Source organism: Sardina pilchardus, chromosome 16 (genome assembly GCF_963854185.1).
Source record: "Sardina pilchardus chromosome 16, fSarPil1.1, whole genome shotgun sequence".
Taxonomy (NCBI): domain Eukaryota; kingdom Metazoa; phylum Chordata; class Actinopteri; order Clupeiformes; family Clupeidae; genus Sardina; species Sardina pilchardus.
Window position 1 is genome coordinate 4,456,799 of NC_085009.1, and position 23,171 is coordinate 4,479,969.

Below are 23,171 nucleotides of genomic sequence, written 5' to 3' on the forward strand. Positions count from 1 at the left end.
CTGGACGCGTGTAAAAAGCTGTCCAATGCGCATTTATGGAGGTTGTTTTGAACCGGCGCGGCCCCTAGCCAATCAGACCAGTCTCGTATTGAACTAGCGCGAGGCTGTGCACATAGGATTTAGAGAGGCGAGAGAAGGGAAGACAGGAGAAAGGCGAGACTACAGCACTTCAGACAGCTCAACAACACAGGTATGGCCAAGTGTCCGAACATTACTGCCTAGTATCGTAATACCCATTATACACTTTGATTTGTGCTATTAATGCAAAGTATGCATTGTATTGCATCCCCATGTATAGGCTGTAGTTATATGATTCTTGCCTAATTCCTAGTGTTTATTTTTTATTCTGCTGGCTTTCCTGTGTTATAAATAAGAGTATTAAGTCATATTTTGCTTATATGCATATCTAAGCAGTTACTTAGTGTTTTTCCAGAATTATTTATATTGTTATTTGAAAAGAAAGAGAAATGCAATGAAATCGGTCTAAATGAGTTAAATCGCCTATTTCATCCACTCTGTGATGAAAATTCGATCAGAAATGGATTGGTCATATGTCGTGTGAGATACTCTTTATTTTTTCTCACAGAAAAGCGTTGCAAAGTTATTTAAATGAATTTTCATGTTGTGGCTATTCTTCACACGCATCGCTGCTGTGTGTAACACTATGAATATGGCTGGCTCTGTCCTGTCTACGAATAAGCCTGTCCTTCTAATAGAAACCCATTTCGATGACATCTTTGCAAATATTCAGTTATAATGGTAGTAAATATTCGGTTTCCACCTAATATCTTGCTCTCTATCTCATCATGTAAAATATACTTGCATTTTCCAGTCAGAAATATATTTTTACACTTTGTATACGCTCGTCCAATGCTCATGCATTAAAATGGCTGGCGCTTTAAACCATTGACAAGGAGCTGCTCGTACACGCAGAAGGGACCGGAGATAATTTGAAGAAAAAAACAAACATGCAGCTGACAAAACACTCCGTTTTTGTTCGTTTTCCTCTGCAAACGACTATCTTCATCTGTCTATTTAAAAGAAAAATGCATTTGGGTAGTTTTGTGCCTTTTCTGAACTTGACAGTTTCTATAGACTAACTCGCAGCAGAAATGGCTGGCGCATAGCCTTTGTTACAAACGGCATTGCACCAAGCCATAGCAATAGGGATAGCCCACAACTTTGGAAAATAGTTAAATATGTCGAAGTTGGCCATGACAGCGGGAAAAACATGGAAGGAATAAGGAGAAGGATGTCTGCTTTATCTAGCATTAATATTTTGTTGTGGGAGCGTATATTTTTTACAGAATCGTCTTCGAAAACCCAGGGGGTGTGTTCGGCTTTGTTAGGCTAAAAAGCCTTCCCCTCGTTCGTCCCACAGAAGCCATTTTAATGAATGGGCGCTATTGCAAAGAAGAGCAAACCTTTCCTACTCTATACTGCTAGTACCAATAGCCTATGCTTATACTGGGAGCGAAAGCATTGCGTTTGGAGCCTAATTCTGTCAAAGTAATGGATTTTAAAGAAACGTATTAGCAAGGAATGCAAGATGGAGGAAAATAAACAGCAGTTTCTCTCATGAGGACGCATTTCACAAAATGGAAGATGAATAAATCGCGTTGATGACCTTTCTGTTTTGTGAGAGCGAACTCGCCGCGCAATAGCATCATAATAACCCGTAGCGCACATAGGCTTTATAGCTGGTGAGGCAGTAAGAATGTATGGGAGTTAAATAGAGTGATCCAAAGTTTTAGACGGGAAAAAATACAGTGATAAAAAAAAAAAAACAGTAATGGACATGGGCGTTGGCGACAAAGGAAAATGGCATTTCCTTTCAGAAAGCATTTTTATTTTCATATATTTTGATCCATAATTTCAAATGAATAAATTAGCATTATAATGTGTTTTCCCACAGGATTAAATGATAGGCTAATGAAGTAATACTTCTTTTTTACATTTCTATTTTTAAAAATGAAATAAAATAAATTCTATCAGATAATCAGAAATTAGCCTGTAATTTATCATTAAAAAAAAAAAAAGCAATTTAGGGCTCACCAGTTTATTGTTGAACCCCCAGAGGAATTTAAGGCTGAATTAAATAAGCAATGACAAATATAGCTCATTAATAATCTGAACACATCCTCACATCTAATGGGGAGGGTCCTTTGGCCCACGCCAGATTTGGTTTGGTAATGACTAACATCACCTTCTCTGAAGCCAATTTAAATTGAGATGCCTGTGTGAAATCCGTTGTTTTATTCATTTCTTGAAATTGTCAGACCATTGTTGTTATGCAAAGGAGATTTTGTGCAGCTAAAGATCATTGTTCATTGTGGGTGACAATCAGTATTTAATGACATTTCAACCCCCTCCCTTCTGGCTTTCAGACACTAATAGAAAATCAGAAGGTCAAGGTGAACAAGCTCCCCCTGTCTGATCAGTATGGCCAAAGGGGACCCCAGAAAGCCCAAGGGCAAGATGTCCGCCTACGCCTACTTCGTACAGACGTGCCATGAAGAGCACAAGAAGAAGACCCCTGAGATCCCTGTCAACTTCACAGAGTTCTCCAAGAAATGCTCTGGGAGATGGAAGGTTGGTCCGCCCAGTCATATCAGTACCGTAGTCATGGTGACACTTGCATGTCAGTCACTTCAAACATGACACAAACTTGGTCTGGCTTGTGCACTTTAAAATGGTAGGCCTATACTTAATTCTGTTTATAATAGATTGTAATTTTTCATCCATACAGATTAGAATTTAAATTGATAAAATAAATAGAATTCAGTAATACATAATTGAATCTGAACAAAAGCAAACACATAAACACCTTCATATTTTATTCACTATGGTTTACTTGCAATGGCAAACAGCAGCCTCATACATACAGTAGCTGTATAATTTGTGTGACAGTAGTGGGAGTTGCACACAATAACATCAATTTCCCTGATTAACCTGATTTCTTCAGAGCAGCTCAGTGTGACTAAAGCGTATTTCTCTCTGTCCACAGATGATGACGGAGAAAGAAAAGCTTAAGTTTGAAGACCTGGCCCGACAGGACAAGGTACGCTATGACCAAGAGATGATGCACTACAACCCAGGCAATAAGAGGGGCAAGAAGAAGGACCCCAATGCCCCCAAGAGACCACCGTATGTTAACCCCCTACTATCTGACTGTTATTTTTAACAGTGAACATTTCCGTTGTGTGTTATTGTACCTTGCATGAGCCTCAATAGGCCACTTGATTGTAACATTGTCTTTAATACTCCAATGAGTAGCCAATCAATGTGTACTGCATGGTAGGCTAAACATCTTTACTCACTTACAGCTCGGGTTTCTTCATCTTCTGCTCAGACCACCGGCCCAAAATTAAGGCCCAGTACCCCGGCCTCGGCATCGGAGATGTGGCCAAGAAACTCGGTGAAATCTGGAATAGTCTCCCAGATGGCAGTAAGCAGCCGTACCTACAGAAAGCTAACAAGCTGAAAGACAAGTATCAGAAGGTAAAGTCTCCTGTGTATATGTTCATGTAGGCCTACATGTAGTATTTTGTTACTATACTATCCTTCACTATACTGTACTGAATGTACCAGTATACATAAACCCTATGTATCATTTGAAATCACCCAGGCATTGTGTATATTTTGAAACATATCTCTTCATCATTCATTCTGAACCCTTTTCAATTTGTATAATATCAGGAGGCTTTTATGTTTGTTTATGTCATGCATAATTCCTTGTAAGGTAGCTCTTAAAAGATTGTATTTATTAGGAGCATGTTTTGTTACTAGGAGGTCTCCTTTTTGTAGCTCGAATTTCAGTCCATTTGTAAGTCACGTTGGTTAAAAACATCAGCTAGACAAATAGATGTGAAATGTGTCAGGTAAATGTAGCAAGCTCTCACTGAGATCTCCCCTTTCTTCACCTGCAGGACGTAGCTGACTACAGGTCAAAGGGCAAGGTGGGCGGCGGTGGTGTCAGCGGCGGCGGCGGTGGCGGCGGCGGCGGCGGTGGTGTTGGTGTTGGCGGCGGCGGAATGGGCATGAGTATGAGTATGGGCAATGGCATGGCCGTGGGTGCCATGAATATGGGCATGGGCATGGGCATGAGTATGGGTATGGCCCCCAAGCAGATGATGAAAGGCCACAAGGACGATGATGACGACGAAGATGATGATGAGGACGAGGAAGACGAGGATGAGGACGATGAGGACGATGATGAATAGACTGGATTTGCCCATGTATTTTGCTATAATTAGGCTATAATTACATTATTATTATTATTATTATTATTATTCCACCACAATTTCTTTTACAGTTGAAGTGCAGTAGGGATAAGGAAACACTGGTTGTCCTTCCGATCTGACTTCCCCTCCCAATTTCCACCATGAGTTCCTTTGACTATTCGTGTTTACTGTATGTGCTCTGCATCTCAAATTATGCTGCACTCAGTTGCAGGGCCACCAGTAGACTTTAGGAGCCCTTAACTTTCCAAGGAGTGAGTGAGTGTGAGTGTGTGTGTGTGTCTGTGTGTACAAGGGAGTGTGAGTCTTAGGGAGGGAGGAAGTTGGATTTCGGAGGCCCCAATCTACCAGAGATACATTTCAAGGGTATGGTAGCGCTCTGGTACGGTCTAGACTGTTGTTTCATGTGGGGGTGATGGAAGGCAGTCTTGGAGGCCCTGAGAGGTGCACTCAGAGGTGGAGCCGGTCACGCTCTGGTTTGAGGTAAAGAACTGATGCAGTGGGAGAGCAGCCCCGGGCTCCGAGCCCCTGATGGGTGTGTGTGTGTATGTGTGTGTGTTTGTGCGTGTTGCATCCACAATGTTGTCACAGTCCAATGTATTGACGATCTCTGTATTTAACCCACCTGGTGTATAATGAAATGCATTTAAACAAGTGGTAGCATTGCAGCATTTAAACATGTTCTTGTTTTATTATCCTTGACAAAGAGATGTCTAAGGTGGTGTGTGTGTGTAATGTGTATATGCTTGATATAGACTAGTTATTTTCTTGTGTTTTTGTTACGTTCATAGGTATTGAAAACTGTACATGTGTTGGTGTCGATGATACCCATGCACTACACACTACTTCAGTCTATCGGTTAATCCCATGGTTTTCTTTTGCATTGTTGTGGGGCTATTTGGAACGAAAGATCTATACGTTCCAGAATATCACGATATAGGCACCCATTAGCACTTAGACACCAGGGCCCTCGTGCTCATCTATAGGAAGAAAAGAGAAAGGTATAGCTATTTCTCTTTCTTTCTTAGATATGTTAACGTTTTTTTTCTTTTTTTTTGTTTTGCAAGGTGCATTTTTAATGTTAACTGTTGTGTATTCCTCATGTTTCATGAACAAACAGAGAGAGAGTGCGACTGTTGATGATAAATCTGTACTTATATGTATCTAAGATTTTCTTTTATATGTTTAGGATGCTATGTTTGCTATTAAAGCGACACATGCAGTTTTATAGCTGTGCTATTTCATTTTGCTGCTGCTCCTTCTGCCCATCTCACAGGCTGGGTGGAACAACAAGGAGTCTTTTTATTAACAAATTAATGTGTTTGTGTCTTATTAATGAACAACCTGAAGACCTGCAATAAAGACGCCAAACATACGCTATTTGGAATCATTATATCACTGCGAAACAGAGGACAAATTAGGGTGGGGGAAATGCACACAATTATCCCTAATGTCACCTGTGTGGCCCCTATAGTCGTTAGTATCTTGGTTACGTAGTCACAGAGAATTAGTCCTCTATGGCTTTAATGGCTCTTCTCAGTGAGTCCAATTGGTTCTATTATTACTCACAGCAGGGAGGACAAAAGATGTATTGTTGGACAATATTGACATCTTCTTCATGGTATGGATTCCACAATAATGTAAAAGGCTCAGAGTCTGGATGATCTAGGGGCCCTTAATCGAATTAAACCCGAGAAGACTGAATCACCCATTAGATTATCTTGATCCTCTTTGACCATGTGCCTTTTTTTTCACTCCGAGAGTCTGCTCCTGTTTTTTGGAAGTGTTCTGGCCGGGTTGTGAGGAGGATTTAAAGGGGGTGTTTGAAGAGCTGAGATTAGGGCAGTTATAAAGAGCACGGATGGGGAGATCTCAGTGGCTGTGATATGAGGTGAGGCTTGCCTTAAGTAAGCTGCAGGGGCCCTGCAGTTGAGAGATCTAATTGCTCTTAATTGAAGAGTTGATGTCCTCAACTTTACTAAGCAGGACAAGAGGGTGATTGTTTTTGCTCATATCTTACTCTTTTTTTTTTGACAGAATGTTAAATGGATTTCTTCAGTGAGCTTGTTGGCCATTTTTCAGCTGCAGGAGCATGTGAAAGATGAGGATGTCATTGAAATGTTGGAGTCAGGCTCCCGTGATTAAAAATAAAAGATAAAGGGGATGACTGTGCTGATTAATAGTGCAAATTAAAAGTTCAAAAGTTCATGAAGAAACTAATTATTTTTCTCAGCCGAGGAGGCTATTCGTATTATTTGGGGGAGGAGAAGTGCAGTTCCGCTACGGCGTCAGTAGATTTATCTTTGGGGGTGAAATCATCCGGAGAGCCATAGAATGTCACAAGGGAGCGGTTGAAGGTGTTGATTTAGAACAAATCAAAGTTTAAGCTTTGGAAAAAGTATTGCTCTAAAAGGGCCACCGTAACTTCATCACTTGTGGTGGACTGTCAGAAAATGTCTGTTCATTTTTAATCTTCTTTTTACTCCAAGTTATTTCTGACCACTGCTTTAAATGTGAATATCTTCAGTCATTTAACAGGTTAGTATTCATCACACATTTTACTTTTTCTGTCTGAGGGCTCTACTTGGCACGTATTCTGTTGTCAACATCACCTGACTCCTGTATCTTGGGTTAGACAGCCATTAGGATGTAACCGAGGGTGACCACGGGAGGATTATGGGATGGGTTTCATGCCTTTGAAACATTCCAAACCAACTCAATGCTTTGTGAGGACAGAACTCAATGGAGCAGTACAGAGTCAAAGAGTAAACAGCCATGCTGAGTGGTGCACATGTCAAGGGGAAACCCGCCTGGTTTGTATTGGCTTAAACACCAATTCAATTTCAGAATTTAGATGCGCTGTCTCCAGATGTTCTACTCTCTCTCTCTCTCTCTCTCTCTCTCTCTCTCTCTCTCTCTCTCTTCCTCCTTCTCTCTTGCTCTCTATCTCTCCACAAGACACTGGCCTCACATGGCACCTCCATGTTCTGTCAAGGGGAAACCCGCCTGGTTTGTATTGTCTTAAACACCAATTAAATGTCAGAACTTAGATGAGTTGTCTCCAGATGTTCTACTCCCTCTCCTGAAGATACTGACCTCAACGATGCCTCAACGTTCTGCTTATTAAGGCCTTGATTCTGCTGTCTTGCAGAAGCAAACAGATGTACACCAGGGACACATAGCAGATCTTATCGTACATTTTAGTCTTGTTGGAGTCTATCCATGTACAATGGGTGCAAACAAGTCTGTGTGGAAGACATACTGTACAGATGTCTGCATAGAGGGACCACAGGCACAGGAATAACATTCAAGCTCCAGTATAATAGGAGGGACTTGAATAGTGGACCCTCATGCATTAGCCTGCACAAAGAATAACTGGCCTAATAGGCCTTTGGTATTTGGAAAGAACTTTCATCTAGATGTTGCTCAACTCCTGGACAGCGAATGTAAAGCATCAACAAAAAGTTGTTTTCTTGGTACATCTCTCACAAGTGTGTTCATGTTCTTGAGTTTAATAAACACACCTTAACCAGACTCATCTGATATTATATTGTGTCAGCTGCTGCAAAAATTGTATCAACTATAATTGTATCAACTATACTGTAGAGTGACTTTTTGGGGTCAGTTTATTCTCAGCTCTCCTGCTGAGCAAGCAGGTGTACCAAGCTCTGAGCTGTTCTCTTTATACATTACTCTGTTGGGACTGTTGGGTTGAACAGTTTATGACCGTAAAACAGTATAACAGTTTATGACAGTAATTATAAGAAAATAAGTGTACTGCAGCATGAACAGTATAGACACATATGGAGTAGACTCCATAGTAGGCTACAGTATGTGTATATACTGTTCACATACTCTTTTTGCACTATATGAGTGCAGTAAGATAATATATTTTATTTATAATGCACTTTACATTAGTGATCTCAAAGTGCTACAGGTTAAAAACAAAAATAAGATGAGCAGTTTAATGAAAAAGAAAAAGAGGAAAAAAAGAAAAAGTTTAAGAACATCTAAAAGGGACCAAAAGTTTTGCTAAAGAAATGTCTTTAGGCCTTTTTCAAAACAGTCAGTGGATTGTGGTGCCCTCAAGGTGTCAGGGAGGGCATTCCACAGACGTGGGGCAGCAGCACAGAAAGCCCTATCTCCCATGATCCCAAGATAGCAGTAACATTATGAGAGGAGTAGAATATATGTGCAGTATGTAGAGTTTAGAAATATAAATAGAATACTATGGGTGGGATGGAGTAGGCCTAGTGCAATTGTCCAGGTAGGAAGGGGTTGTGACAGCCGCAGGGAAGAAGCTTCCTCTGAACCTGCTGGTCAGGTTGTGGAGAGACCTAGTAACACCTCCCGGAGGGGAGTGGGGTGAACAGTCATTGTTTGGGGTGAGAGCGGTCCTTGATGATGCTTCGCTTGCCCTGGATGACCTTGATTACTCCCCTACATTTTGACACAAGTATCTGTAGCCTATACGGTCTTCTCCTTGCATTCACAAAAACAGGCTTATTACTGCTGTGTTAATGCATTTGAGGGGAGTTGTCATTACTTTGCATTTCACGTCATGGCATGCCTTCCCAACATCAAGGTTACCGAGTCCAACATAAATGAATGGAGCAATAATAGTGGCACAAAAAGGGGGCTGTCTCTGGGTAAGGGGTGCCACACCAGGGTGACGCCAAAACCACTGGTTACGGAAAACCTCTTTGTTGAATCCAGTGCTTGATCGGAACGTCCTGTTCTTTGTTTTGCAGTTTGTTTTTCCACATTAAAAGATTGCGGAGGGAAAAAAACGGTAATTTTCCAACTGGGTCTATTCTGCAAGCGAGTTTTCCCCAAACTGAATATTCATTTCATTTCAGTTCATCCTTGACATCCTTGACCCCCCTTTTCACTTGAGTAAAGAATTCTGAGTCAGTACTTATACCACTCTTTTTTTCCTGCACTACTTCATGGAAAGTGTGTTCTTTCGCCATCTCTGGTGCAGACCCACCCTTCTCCAAACTCACAGTGGATATTATGTCAAGACGTCTGCAGAGTAGTTTAAAGAGGCTCTGTGGTCTTTTCAACTGCCCCTTTCTATGTCTTCTACGTTTTGAGGTATGCCAAAGATTGGCAGCAACTTAGAACATCTTGTGACAATCTTTTTCATGAAGTTTAATTCACAGGCTCAATGTGGTCTTAATTCAAAGTAATTTAGCCATAACCACTGGGTCACAATTCCTTTAATAGGCAATCTATTATGTCCACCCCACACTGTATACCCACCACCTTATGTATATTTCTGTTACCGTTTTTCCCTTATGGTCTTATGTTCTTGTTATGTTGTATGTAACAATAGCTTTGTAAACACTGTCCACAGTCATGCTAATAAAGCAACTTTGAATTTGAATTTTGCGTCAGAATCAATTCTGTCTCTAACACCTACACACTACTGTTCAAACAAAAGTTTGAAGTCGTTTAGAAATGCCCTTGTTTTCATCATTGATGTAGAAAGAAATGGCTGCTATAATGCAATATGCACATTGCCCATTATCAGCAACCATTCATCCAATGTTCCAAAAGCACATTCTGTTTACCAATCTGATATCATTTTAAATGGCTGAACCCTTTTATGTAAGCATATAATGTAATCTGTTGCCCTGATTAAAGAAACAATTCAATTGATCTCAGCTGGTGTTGTGTCTATAATGGAGTGGAATGGACATTTCTAACTCCAAACTTTTAAACGGCAGTGTATATGTGCACTGGTCTTGTGCACTTGCTCTCCTCATTCCCACATTTCAGCTTCCAGATCAGTATACACTATACAGTATACAGTATACATCATTCAGCAATCGTACACAATTTCAAGCCCACAACATTTTTTTCCCCAGACCACCATACGCTAGATGCCCATCCTGTCAGAATCACTAAAAAATAAAAAAGCCTCCGAAAAAGTTTCCTCCAGTGGAAACAAACAAATTGTGGGCAGCCTGTCTCCCAAACAAAAACAAAACACTGGAGTTTGTCTGGGAATTCAAAAGGATCTTTTTGGTCCTTGATTCCAATCTAATGTATGCTGTTTTGGACAAAAGCATTTTCTAGAAAATCTAAACATAAACAAACGTGACATCATGCCCAATCGCTAACTGCACCTTTAAGTCAATAAAGTAAACAGTGCTACACTGAGAACTCACCGCAGCCACAAGAACACGCTTGACTTCTGACATCCAATGAATCAACAAGCCACATACTGAGGTTCTAGGAGTTGAAGGGACATTGTAATTGACTCCAATGATGAATTGAATGTGAATACCATCCAATTTTCTCCAGTTTATCTTTCTTTTCTCAACATTTTCTCAGCTATATCAGTTCAGCCACTGTCCTTGCTTTGTTTGGGAAATGCTTGTTTAGTTTTTACTTCTTGTTTGACAAGATGGTCCTTTTCTAATGAAAAGGGATTATTCAACTCAAACTGGGAAAAGAAACTCTTAGTGCTGATTTCCCATACATGAATTAAGCCATAGCCCTAGAATAAAAGAGAATTTCAATGAAGATTTTATTGGGAACCCCAACTGCAAGTCCAGGACTATAGGGAAACTGGCTTTTAACATACTGAGAGTAAAGGTGATTAAAGTCACAGTGAGGGACAAACTTCACCATTGCACTATTGTATATTAATCTAAGTGTCTCAGATGCTATCAAATGTACAGTGTTGAGGCTGTTTTTCCCATCATGGAGAGAAGAATGAGAGCATAGAGTAACAGGCAGCATCATCAGGGCTCTTGTGACCTCCATCTTGCATATCCACAGGGCAGTCAGGTGGAGAGGATCTACATGTGCTTGTGTGTGTATGTGTGTCTCTGTGTGTGTGTGTGTGTGTGTGTGTGTGTGTGTGTGTGTGTGTGTGTGTGTGTGTGTGTGTGTGTGTGTGTGTGTGTGTGTGTGTGTGTGTGTGTGAGAGAGAGAGTGTGCGTCTGTCTGTCTGTGCATGGACACATATGTGAGGTAATTGTGCAAGACCAAAATATGTTCAAAGGGGAAATAAAGTAGTCACTGACATACAGTGTCTCTCCTGGCCCTGCGAGTGATTAACGTGTCGTCCAAGAGAGGGCACATTTGCTGACCAGCAGGAAACAGAACAGGGAAAGGAGGGCAGCAGAGGCTCTGCGGTCCTGTGTGAGCGCACTCTGGGTCTGGGACAGTGAGATCAGGAAGACAGCCCTGTATGTGCGATTGTGTTGGCTGATGGCAGGGCTGTCCTGCCCCACACAGAGCAGCTGACGTGAACAGGAACGTTGGGACTGCTGATGACAGACTGAGGTCAAGAAGAGTTTTCTGAGTGAAACGCATCCCATGCTGGAGAATCCTGTTTAGAAGCGTGATGATCACCAGAACTGATCTGAGGTTCTTCAAGAAACAGATCATTGCAAATAGAGCACCCTCGCCTTTCATATTTTTATATTAAATTAAGTATATATTGCTACAATTTGTTCAACAAACGTACTGTGTGTTAATTAGCTGTAATTTATCTGTAAGGCCTTAATTAACACCAGGAAGGCAGGACTGTTCTGTGTTTTCAGTGGAGGAAAGTGGAAATCTGTGGTGGTGCTGCTGCTCTGAAAAGCTAGCCTATGTAAAGGTTCACACTATCTAAAAAGTCAAGGTTAAAAGCATAACATATTCTCTTTCGTGACTGCATTGCAAACTTTCAACTAATGACACCACTCGGCAGCTATTCTGCATTTCAGTACCGGAGCCAACTCTTAATACATTCACCATTCCCTTAAATTACAGTGTTCATTCATATGTAGCAAACAACATCTTCTCATCAGCCTGGAGAAGTGAGAGCTATCTAAATACACAGTGATCGTTCAGCATACTGACATCTCTGTTCTGTTTCGTCTCCTATAATCTTTAAGAACACCTACGTTTGTGTTGCTAAAAATCCATGAAGATTGAAGTCATACCAACATGCAGTTCCGAAATGTTGCCAGCAGAGAGCACCAGGGAGTATGTTACTGTTGTTTCGTTGCCTGTCAGAGGACACAAGTGGTACCCTGTTGTGGGAAACTTGTAGAGAAATTAATAAGTAAACTGCATTACATGGAAGCTACTTTGAATACTTTTTAGGCTCTAGACGCTGCTAAAATAAGTAAATATGTATAGTTAAGTCACCTATTAGGCATACACTTCATGCAAACAACTTTAAAGGCACACTAGGCCTTGTAAAACCAGACCAGACTAGAAAGACAACATTACACAAATGAAAATGAATTGGCTAAAGGAAAGCAAGAAAGAGGAAATAATTGAAAGGGGATTGGAGGGAGGGCAGAGAGGAACATCAGCTCTTCTGGATGACAATATACCTTGGTAACAAAACTCCCTGACTCCAAATTATTGCATGCACGAAGCTGTTAAGGATGCAATTAGGCCTATTTGTTATTTTCTTTATCTATTACTGTGAGTTACACCCTCTCGCCGAAAATGAATGTAATTGGCAGTCCCATGGGCAGGGCGGGCATGCAAAGATAGAGCACAGTTCCGTGCATTTAATTGGATAGGACCACTGCCAGTTACGAGTAGAGCGAACGCCCCGAACATCCAGTGCTGCTGTCAGAGGCAGTCGACGGAATCGAGAGAGAGGTTTCCGTCTGCGGAAACGAATCGACAAGAGCGAGAGAGAGAGAGAGCAAATTCATAGGAGGAAGAAAGTCTGAAGAGAAAGGTGGACCCAGCTCAAACACACATTCACCTTACTTGAATACATTCATACTTAAAACATTGAAGATAAGGCCTGCGGAGATGGGCGATAAGGCGGGGACCAGGTAAGAGTCTTTTTTTCTCACCCCCCGGTTTCACCATAGGCTACTTTTCAAGTTTCGCTGTATTTCGAGAGATCGATGCAATAGGCTGTAGTGCAACATTGTTAACATAGCCTATATTACAAGCGCTTCATTAACCATTAGAGTGAACCAGTGTGGTGTCTCCGGAAAGTAGGCAGCGTTATAGGTTATTATCCTAACGATGGCACAGCTATTGGTGTCAAAAATGTATAGTGCTAGCGCGTTATGCAGCTAGGGAACGATTGAAAAGGACACCGCAGTTCAACCAACTGTCTGTCTACTTACGTAGGGTGGGGTTAGGACTGACCAGCTTTCGTGCTTCCAGCAAAATGGCAAAAATACATATCGGTGTCCTGCTTTTGATTCGGTTGTCCAGTCATCTGCTAGCTGGATCACTGGACACTTCCAGACTTGTTCGTGCTGAACAACGTGATTTCTTTACTCAACACTGTCATTTACTACTTATTAAGTAGGCTATGCGCGAATGTATCGAGTAAGGCTTCTTGTAACATTGTCTGTAAGTTGGAATATTGTTAATAAGCCATTTGATAGTGATACCAAGTCATCCGCAGCATTGCTGTTATTTTGTATCTGAACCCTTAGCTCTTTGGCTAACATTTCAGCCAACAGCGATGGCGTTTTTTATAAACAACTTCGGCTACACGAATGGGAAAATAGGCATAGGCTACAAAAATGATCAGTCAGATACTAGTTTGGAGGGAGATCCTTGTATAGGCTAGTCTGTGCCCTATGCGCAATCTGCATCAATGTAAGAGAGAAGTAACTGTTGCAACTTCCAGCTAAATATTTAACGCGCGTAGCTTGCGACTTCAAGCACAACTTCGTCCTTCGTTTGGATTTCCGTTTGTGACAACAGCGGATAACCAAACGTACCACGCAATCTAGGCTAAAGGGAGTCCGTGGATTTTTTTCTCTCTCCTTGTGCTCTGCGCTCTCTATGCGTTAAGAACGAATCAAACGACCGCTGCACTGTCGTGGTGGAGATGTGCGTGTGGTGAGCGTTGTAGCCTACAAAACCTAGTTTATTTCACATCCATTCCCCGCCCACGCTTTACGCATTGTGCTAGAATACTGACTGTAGAGAAGGGTAGCCTTGGTGCTTGTATTCTTCTTCTTTTTCTTTTAATTTTTAAATCTGCCTTGGGTGACTTCTATGGCGTTTCTTTGAAAGCACGGCTCTACACAAATATGTCACAGGCTCTTAGCGAGGACCCCCTCCTTCAGGTAGTGACGTGGGTTTGACGTCTGACTTTGAATACATTTTAATAGCCTACACGCACGGCACACACGTGGATTTGGATGTCATTGGAAAGTGCAAAAATGGAGTAGCCTACAGTAAATATGCCACCACTACAGGAGAATTTCCCGTAGGCCTACCTTTCCTTTTCCCCCCATATGTTTGGTCTTCAAGGGTTACCTGGGTATACAAACAGACCCTCAAGAGGCTTATAAGTTGTTTTCGCGTCGCACAGTGTGATAATCAGCTTAAAACATGTTTTTTTTGCCAGAAGGGAACAGTTGGCCTAGGCTCATGACAAAACAACTAAAGCAGGAAAGAACTCTGTGTATATAATTGATTGACACACATTCAGGATACCAAGAGGTTTGCCAGTGAGAGGAGTGAGTGTGTGTGTAGGTGTCACTGGCTGTTCTCTCTGAATTTCGGTTGGGTTGAGAACATTTAAAACTCTTTTTAACCATCCCTCTCTCTCTCTCTCTCTCTCTCTCTCTCTCTCTCTCTCTCATACATCCAACTATTATTTTTGTTGCCTGCCCTCTCTCCTCCTCATCAGTATGATCTCATTTGTTCATTACCCTTCTCCTTTCCTCTCTGTAATTCTCTCCGTCTCTCGCTCAATTCACAAGAGATGTGTAGGCCGGGAGGTGTGGGAGCATATACAGCTCCATGATGCTGCTCTCAGTGGCTCATCCAGCACTGCTGCAGGCAGGTTGCAGGATTGGTTAAAATGCAATTCGATTATCAACTGTGTTATTTGTTGACTTAGTCTTTGTCTCATTTTCCACTAACAAGAACATGACTAAGTGCGAGGGTGACCGGTCAGTTACAATGAGAAACCTCAGGTGGGAAGGTTGAGAGACCCACTGTGTTACAGCCAACTCGCGTCATGTGTGCATTTTACTTTCCGCCTCTGCAGTCATTGTGGTTGCAGCTCTAAACCCACCAGTGAAAAAAGGCATATGAAATATTTGAATATAGGTTTCATTAGATGCAGTGTGCTGTGTCGAACCACAGTTTCATTTGGTGCGTGCGTTTCACTGATTCCCCACCACTGCTTTTTGTGATGGATTTATGTATCTCTTTATGATTTCTTAAATCTTGATAGCCATCTAAATTGACACTTTTCCAGTGAAGCTGTGAGTCAACCATTTTTGCCGTCTCAAAATGACTTGCTAGCCATGTCACCTCAACTTGCAAGAATATGTAACGATGTGTAGCAGCTTGTAACTTGACCTTGGAGGGAGATTCCTTTTGTGTTTTTGACCAGCATGCAACCTGTGTGAAAGTTTAATTGATGGTGTTGTAACATCCACCTCAAACTAGTTGCATCATGTCTTTCTTTTTTCTTTGAAATATTGGCGACAGTATTGGCACGAGGTCCTGAATATTCCACAACGTCGAGAACAAGAAATTAACGGCAAAGAAATTGCAAAATGGCAAACATCAAACAAGAGTTCGTTGCCAGCTTCAGTCTTGCATGGTGGAAGAAGCAAACAGTCTCACTGGGGCAGGTGGGGTGGCACGTTCGAGGAGGGAGAAGGAACCCCCCTTTGCACACAGAAGCATTCCTGCACCTCCTCAAGGTGAGCCGGTCTGTGTGTGGAGAGATTCCTTCAGTGACCGGGGGCCTCCATCGGACGTCACACGTCCAACAGAACGCGAGGGCAAGCAACAGGCGTTCGTCTCCAGTGATTCAGAGAAAAGCCCCTTTGAACTGCAGAGTGTGTAGGCATGCAGGCACTTAAAGTGCAGAAGACGGGCGCTGCATGGAAGGTGTAGACCAGTCAGACCTATAAACGGATGCCTTGCTCAGGTTAGCAGCTGTGAAATCCCTCTGCTCTCACTATTGTGAGTTCACAGGATTTTCCACCCATCGTTTATCCAAATGGCTGTAGGTGGACCACATTAACAAGATGAGGTGTACTCATTAATTGATGGAGCTGCCAAACAACGGAGGATTAATGTGTCCTTTGTTGACCTTTCGGGAGTGAAGGTTGCCGCCCATTGAAGAGGGCATTTTAGATTTTAATCTTCTCCCATTTCTTGCACATATCCCAGTGTGTGTCCTTGTCAACCCCTCCCTCTCCTCTTTTTATACTGTTCAGTTGTTTCTCTCTATCCCTTTCCACCCACCCAACATTCAATCCGGGTGTGTGACCACTCCAGACCAGAGAGGCTTTGCTATTTCCATGGTAACAGCAACAAGCAGTTCCGCCATGAGCTGTCCAAAGTCCTGCCTGTTTACAGAGGCAAATGTTATTGCCAGAATGAGCCCTCTAACCAAATGACCTTCCCTTGCTTCTCTCCTCTGCTCTGCTCTGCTTGTATGCATACTTTTTCTCTCACTACCAGTCAGTCACTATCTGTGTACTCTGTATCTTCCTTCCTCTTTTTTCATTTCAACTCGTAATCTGTCCATCTCGTAATCTGTCCATCATATACGGTCAGAAGCTCCTACATTATGTGTTGAGGTGCCTGCAATTTTCAGCTGTGTGTGTGTGTGTGTGTGTGTGTGTGTGTGTGTGTGTGTGTGTGTGTAGTTGCGTGGTTGCAGTCGCCTCATTTGATGTGTTTGTAGTGTATGTGTGTTCACACTTTTTCTGTCTCGTCATACCGGCTTATACTGTCAGTCACCCACCTTCACACTTTGTTAGCACGCATACACACACACACACACACACACACACACACAGACATGCACGCATGCAGAAGCGCCTCACCATCTCATCTGTTTAATGGTGTTATTATCTGGTGCTTGCCCGGTGAGCCTATAAATTTGTCTGGCTGGGTGAACAGCTGCCTCCCGGGAGCCTTGGGTCCCGTGCTTTATGTACTCTCCCAGCACCCTTCCTCCTCCTTCCTCCGTTCCAGCGGTCTCGTCCCGATGCGCTCGCTCTCGGTCACACACTCTCTCACGGTCACACCGCCACATCTCCATTCGTTCTCTCTCACGGTCACAACGCACTCGGACGATGGACAGGAAAGGGGCCTGCGCTGCCCGTACCTGGAGCGAGTGCTGTGACAAACGTGTCAAGCCATGATGTCACTGCGAAAACGTCTACATCTTCGCACGCAACATGCTGTCACTGTCTTAGAAACATTGTGTGTGTGTGTGTGTGTGTGTGAGTGTGTGTGCATTCATGTGTGTGTTTGAAGATGCATCCACCTGTTGGTTAGCTAGCTTCTTGGGTATGCTAGCTATGCAGATGAATTCGCTCTTGGCATTTGGCCCTAGAGTGGAGTAGCATTGGAGAAGTATTTGAAACCTTGTGTGTGTGTGTTTAAAGATGCATCCACCTGTTGATTCGCTAGCTTCTTGGGTAGGCTAGCTCTGCAGATGAATTGGCTGGTGGCATTTGGCCCTAGAGTGGAGCAGTAGCATTGTCTCAGTGATTGTGCTGTAGCTCAAAGCATTAGTCTCTCGGCTGCACATCCTCTCCACTGTCAACATGGTGATGGGGAATGGGCCACGGGGGTGAGAGCCGAGTGTTTTGTGGGGTTCGGCTGACAGGACATAATGTCCGCTCTGGGAGACCAAATGAAACTTGCGGCTTGACCATGATTGGATTCAAGTGAGGAGAGTGTACACACATAGACAAACACACACGCGCGCACACAAACACACACATACGCGCAAACATTGCGAAATGGGAGCTGGCCATTGTCCGCACCAGATGGTTAATGCTTCAGATGCAGAGACCTCTTCATGCAGGGGAATTATTTTCTGATAAAGAGCTTCTTTTTGTGTGTGATAAATACCAATCAGCATGGGTAGATACTCCATATATGTGTGTGTGTGTGTGTGTGTGTGTGTGTGTGAGATCCTCCATTCTGTCAATCTTGCCATCTGAACACCACCTCCTCCAAAGCCCACTCCCGTCTGCCTCTTCTCTAGTGCTGCACCTCATCAAGGTGGTGCCTGCGTCTGGTCTGCGTGGGCAACAGCGTCTACTTGAGCGCTCACTTGAATCTCCACCTCTCCATCACTCCTCTCCTCCATCTCTGGTCCCATTGCACCAGAGACCCCACCACCGCTACTACCACTACTAGCGCTCTTACCACGGCCACTGCTGCGGCCTAACAGGGGAGCTACACCAGACGCGTACTGTAACTGAAGCGTTCCGTTCGCGACGCGTAAAATCCATTTTAGAAGATGGTCTATTTTTTTCGAATGTACGCGCCACTGTTGCGTCTGGTGTAGCTACTTCCATTGACTACAGTGATAATTGACTGCTGCGACCGGCTGCAACATACGCGTCGTGAACGGAACGCTTCAGTTACGCGTCTGGTGTAGCTCCCCTGTAAGGGTTGTGTCCTCTTTGCTGTTGTGTTACCATTGTTGCGTGTGGTCCCTTTCTTTGTCTCGACGTGTTTAATTCGCTCCCTCTCGTTCTCTCGTTCGCTCGTTCTCTCGTTTTGTCTGTCTCTCTCACTACTGCTGCTGCTGCTGCTGCTGCGGCTGCTGTGACTGGCGCTGCTCCAGGGGAGATGGAGACAGATGTGTCTGGGCCGTGCTGCTGCTCTGTGCTGTGCTGTGCTGTGCTGTGCTGTGCTGTCTGCTGTGTGGTGGGGTGGGGCGGTTAGCCCAGAGCCCTGTGGGTGGAAGAAGGTGGTGTGGGTTAGGCTGAGGTGGCAACGAAGCGGATGCTGCACGCGCTCAAATCTGTTGCAGTGTCTCCACGCAGGCAGCTGTTCAGGGCCGGTGTGGCCTGGCTGGGTGTCGCCTGGTTGGGTGCAGATCGTGCGGCGATAAATAAGTTGGGCTTTTGTTGAGTGTTTGCGTGTTAGCTGTGTTGCCATTGTTGCGTGTGGTCCCTTTCTTTGTCTCTGCATTTGTTGTGCTCCCTCTTGCTCTCCCTTTCTCTCTGTCTGTCTGTCACTCTCTCTCTCTCTTATGTGCCTGCCCTACACACACACACACACACACACACACATACATACATACTACACACACTTACACAATATGGATTTTGAATCCAATCATTTCTTGGCCTCTCTCTCTCTCTCTCTCTTTTATTGGGCCTCTTTCTCACTCCTCCCCCCATCTCTCTCTCTGCTCTTATCTCGTCTCTCACAGCTCTTATATCAGTCACTTTCAATTGGGCTGTTTCTCACAGTCCCATGCATTTGCATGTTGTTTGTATATCTGCAGATGCATGCACAATGCGCGCACACACACACCAAGAGAAACACATGGAGACACACACACACACACAGACACACCCACACACAGACACACACACACAGACACACACACACAGACACACACACACACACTGGTCATCCTACACCACTGTGCATGGCTCTGTAAATGTGGTGTCTGAATATCGACTGCAGTTAAAAGCCCTTCATAATGGAGTCTAGTGTTTGTCCAGCCCGCCCTGTCTCACTGTCTGTGTCGTTTTTTCTTTTATCCCTCTATCTCTCTCTCTCCCTTCATCTGTTATCTGTTTGTTTGTGCAATGTCCACTGCTCTCTTCCTCTGTTTCTTTTTCCTCTTCTCTTCTCATTTGTATCTTTCTATCACTCTCTCTCTTCTCTCTTCCTCACTCTCTTGTCTTTCAAACTTTTTTCCTCCTCTCCGCTCTTATTTGCTCCTTATTTCAGTCTCTTGCCGATATGGGAAGAGTGAGTGTGTCTGTGTGTGTATGTGTGTGTGGTGTGTGTGCGTGTGTGTGTGAGCAGGATTGCGGAGAGTGTGTTTGCGTAGTGGGGATCCTCTCTCTTCCTGCTGCTAATCAGGAGGGCCTGTAGGAGCAGGAGCGGTAGTGGCGGTGGTGGGTGGTGCTGGTGGTGGTGCTGGTGGGTGGTGCTGATGGTGCTGCTGGTGGAATGTGGGCCCAGCACGGGCGGCTCACACGGGACCGCTTCCAGCCGGGCCAGCTGGGCTTGATTGAAAGGCAGCTGCGGCGGCGGAGCGGAACCGACCCGATCTGGGCTGGACCGGGCTGGACCGGGCTGGGTTGGGTGGAGGAGAGTTCACGGAGCGTGTGGGATCAGCCTCTCCGCTCCCCTGATGTCAGACATTTCATTTGTTTGTGTGTTTGTTTGTTTGTTTTTTTAAATGGGCTCGAAATATATCTGGCCAAAGCCACGCTCTCTTAAAAAAACATTCCTGCTCTTATTTTTGCCGCAGGTCTCGGGAGGCTTGAGCCATTCTTCCATTTTGATTTCCCTCGGAAAAAAAGAAAAAACCCAGTTGGTTTTATTGCCGCATTAAGATAGAGGCCCCTCTCTCCCTCCCTCGCTGGCTCATTCCCTTCTTCCTCTTTGTTCTTCTCCTTCTTCTTCTTCTTCTTTTTCATCTCTCTCTCTGCTTTCTTCCTCTTTCCCTCTCCCCAAGTCTCTCTCTCTCTCTCTCTGTCTAATCCTGTTTAATGCTGTTATGTGGCAGTATGTTGAGGTTGTTGTGGCGCTCTGTTAAAATAAGAGAAGGGAGGGCAGGGGAGGGGAGGGGAGGGGAGGGGAGGCTCTGTGTTGTCTTGTGGGAGGAGAGGAGTGTGGAGAGGGGGGGTGGAGAGGTAACTTTTTTCCCAAACCCAGAAAAGGGAAGGGATCCTGACGTCAGAGGGAGAGGATGGGTGGGTGGTGATGTATGTTTGTGAAATCATGATGGTGTAGGTGTGTGTGAGTGTGTGTGTGTGTGTGTGTGTGTGTGCGCACAAACTGTTGGAAATGATGGCACCCCTCCCATATCCCATGTGTCAGTGGAAAACAACTGGGGGGCGGGGGGTACTCCTCGCAAATAGGAGAGGGAAATGTTTTTACACTGCAGGAGGGTGTGTGTGTGTTTTTCTCAGTGTGTGTGTGTGTGTGTTTGTGTGTGTGCGCGCGCTAACTGGCCCACCACTGGTGCTGACTGACGCAGGCTGCATATTCAGAGAGGCAACAAATACCTGACCTGCTCCCTCTTAATCTCCTCCTCCTCATGTCTCCCATATCTGTACATCTGTCCCCTCTCTCTCTCTCTCTGTCTCTCTCTCTCTCTCTGTCTCTCTATCTCTCTATCTCTCTGTCTCTGTCCTAGTGGAGCTCTGACTCCACAGCCCCCAAGCTGCAGTGGGAGCACAGCCTCTCCTCTCTGGGCAGCCAGCTCTGCCTGTGTCTGCCTTTGTCAGTGGAGAGACTGTGCTCACCGAGTCTGTACTATAGTCATGGTTTCCCTGAGTTTGGGGTGTGTACTTAGTGTACTCAGGTAATTAGCTTTTATGTATTTATGTTTTAGGGCCAAATAACGTTGTCATGTAGATTGTGTTTTTGGTTAACCTACTTCTTTCCATTAGGCCTCTCTCTCTCTCTGTGTGTCTCACTCTCTCTGTTTCTCTGTGTTTGGAAGCGATTGAAGATTGAAATGGTTGACATGTGTGAGTTTGAGGAGATGATATTAAAGGCATGTGTTTGTCTGCTGTGTGTTTCTGTTTATGCGTGAGTGTGTCTAGAGTTCACAGGAAACGCACTGAAAGCGCACATGCTAACATTAGTGTGCCTGTGCTATATGGGAAATGCTTGACCTTAGTTTAGTAGGCCTATGTCTGTGGTAGGGCTTTGACTCCGAACTTCGTTATTCGAATATAATTCGAATTTTTGAAAAATATATGATATTCGAACGAATTTTAGGCAGCTCTTAATATTCGAACCTGTTATGAGCATTATTTTTTGGTACATCTGTTTGCATGCAAACTTTGTTTTCAGATTCAGCGGCTTTCTCACATCTGGTAAAGTCATGAATCATGAGCTCATTATCAAGGCTATATTAGGCTTACTCATCTGGGCTCCTGTAGGTGATGTTAGCGAGTGGTTTGACTAGCCTATTCAGTTTCCCCACGTGTGTGTAAGTTTCAAGGTAAGCTAGTAACTTCCTCATTGGGACAGGCCCTTTTAAGTCTTGGAGTTGGAAGACGTATTGAGATGGTCAATCAACTTGAATGCAAGAGTTTTAATCTGTGCAGCATGCTAATCATGCTAACCGGATAATTTAGCTTGTTGTCTTCAATGCGTCATATTGCTTTCACGATTGTGAAGGTTTAGGATGCATGTAGAGGGACGGGTGTCCATTGAGCGCGCACGAGGGAGGACGAGAGAAAGCGGGCCATGGAGAATGAGTTTAGACTACTTAGGCTATACTGTTTGGTAAAGTTGTATGCATAGTGCATACTGTTTGGTAAAGTTGTATGCATAGTGCTTCCACCTGAACAGCGTTATGTCGGTGCAATCAAGCTTCCAGGGATCTTGTTTTCATGGAGACAGACGCGGTCTGCACGGAGTGGAGGGGCTGTGAACACGTGTGTGTGTGTATGTTTGTGTGAGAGAGAGAGAGACACAGACGCATGAGTGACAGAGAGACGGAGGGAGAGCAGGAAAAGGAAATTCAGCTTAATGAATGCTGCGTGTTTTTCCAATAGCATAAAAATAATGGTCAAAATATTATTAACAAATATTCGAATACATTCGAAGTTTGATATTAATAACCAAACGAACTTCGAATATGATTTTTGGCCAAAAGTCAAAGCCCTAGTCTGTGGCGAGGAACTCGGATGATGGAACTACTAGGTGTGTGTGTGTGTGTGTGTGTGTGTGTGTGTATGTGTAGGTGGGGTGTTTTAAGTGAAAAAGAAGCAAAGGTTTTGTTTTGTTTGTCTGTGTGTCTACATGTTCATACGTCTTATCCAAAGTTAACACCCTAGGCGGGCCTGAACTAGTTCACGTACAGTATGTGTGTGTGTGTGTGTGTTTGGGTGCTGATGGGGGCTTATGATAATGAAATGGGTTGATAATGAAGGGAGGCTTAGCTGTGTCCCCACGACTTTGGCAATATAATTACTCTCCCCACCGCACTCCTGAGGG

At 43.9% G+C, this 23,171-nt stretch overlaps 2 protein-coding genes across 2 annotated transcripts in view; both read left to right on the forward strand.

The window, feature by feature from the left end:
* The first annotated feature begins 87 nt into the window (after positions 1–87).
* hmgb3a (high mobility group box 3a) lies at positions 88–5,469 on the forward strand. The gene is made up of 5 exons (XM_062516486.1): positions 88–190; positions 2,388–2,592; positions 3,008–3,147; positions 3,327–3,501; positions 3,930–5,469. The coding sequence occupies exons 2-5, from the start codon at positions 2,443–2,445 to the stop codon at positions 4,221–4,223; spliced, it is 759 nt and encodes a 252-aa protein (XP_062372470.1). The 5' UTR covers positions 88–190; positions 2,388–2,442; the 3' UTR covers positions 4,224–5,469.
* A 7,387-nt stretch (positions 5,470–12,856) lies between these two features.
* The window catches only part of arrb2b (arrestin, beta 2b), a 46,165-nt gene continuing 35,850 nt past the window's right edge, over positions 12,857–23,171 (forward strand). Inside the window, exon 1 of the mRNA XM_062516488.1 lies at positions 12,857–13,048. Within this exon, the coding sequence (XP_062372472.1) occupies positions 13,026–13,048 (23 nt within the window). The 5' untranslated portion in view covers positions 12,857–13,025. The remainder of the gene's footprint in view (positions 13,049–23,171) is intronic.

What these genes read in the sequence shown, in the direction of transcription:
- hmgb3a (XM_062516486.1), top strand. Translation starts at nt 2,443, where the DNA reads ATGGCCAAAGGGGACCCCAGAAAGCCCAAGGGCAAGATGTCCGCCTAC. An exon ending in AATGCTCTGGGAGATGGAAG is followed by an intron (nt 2,593 to 3,007) that starts GTTGGTCCGCCC and finishes CTCTGTCCACAG; the next exon opens with ATGATGACGGAGAAAGAAAA. An exon ending in AATGCCCCCAAGAGACCACC is followed by an intron (nt 3,148 to 3,326) that starts GTATGTTAACCC and finishes ACTCACTTACAG; the next exon opens with CTCGGGTTTCTTCATCTTCT.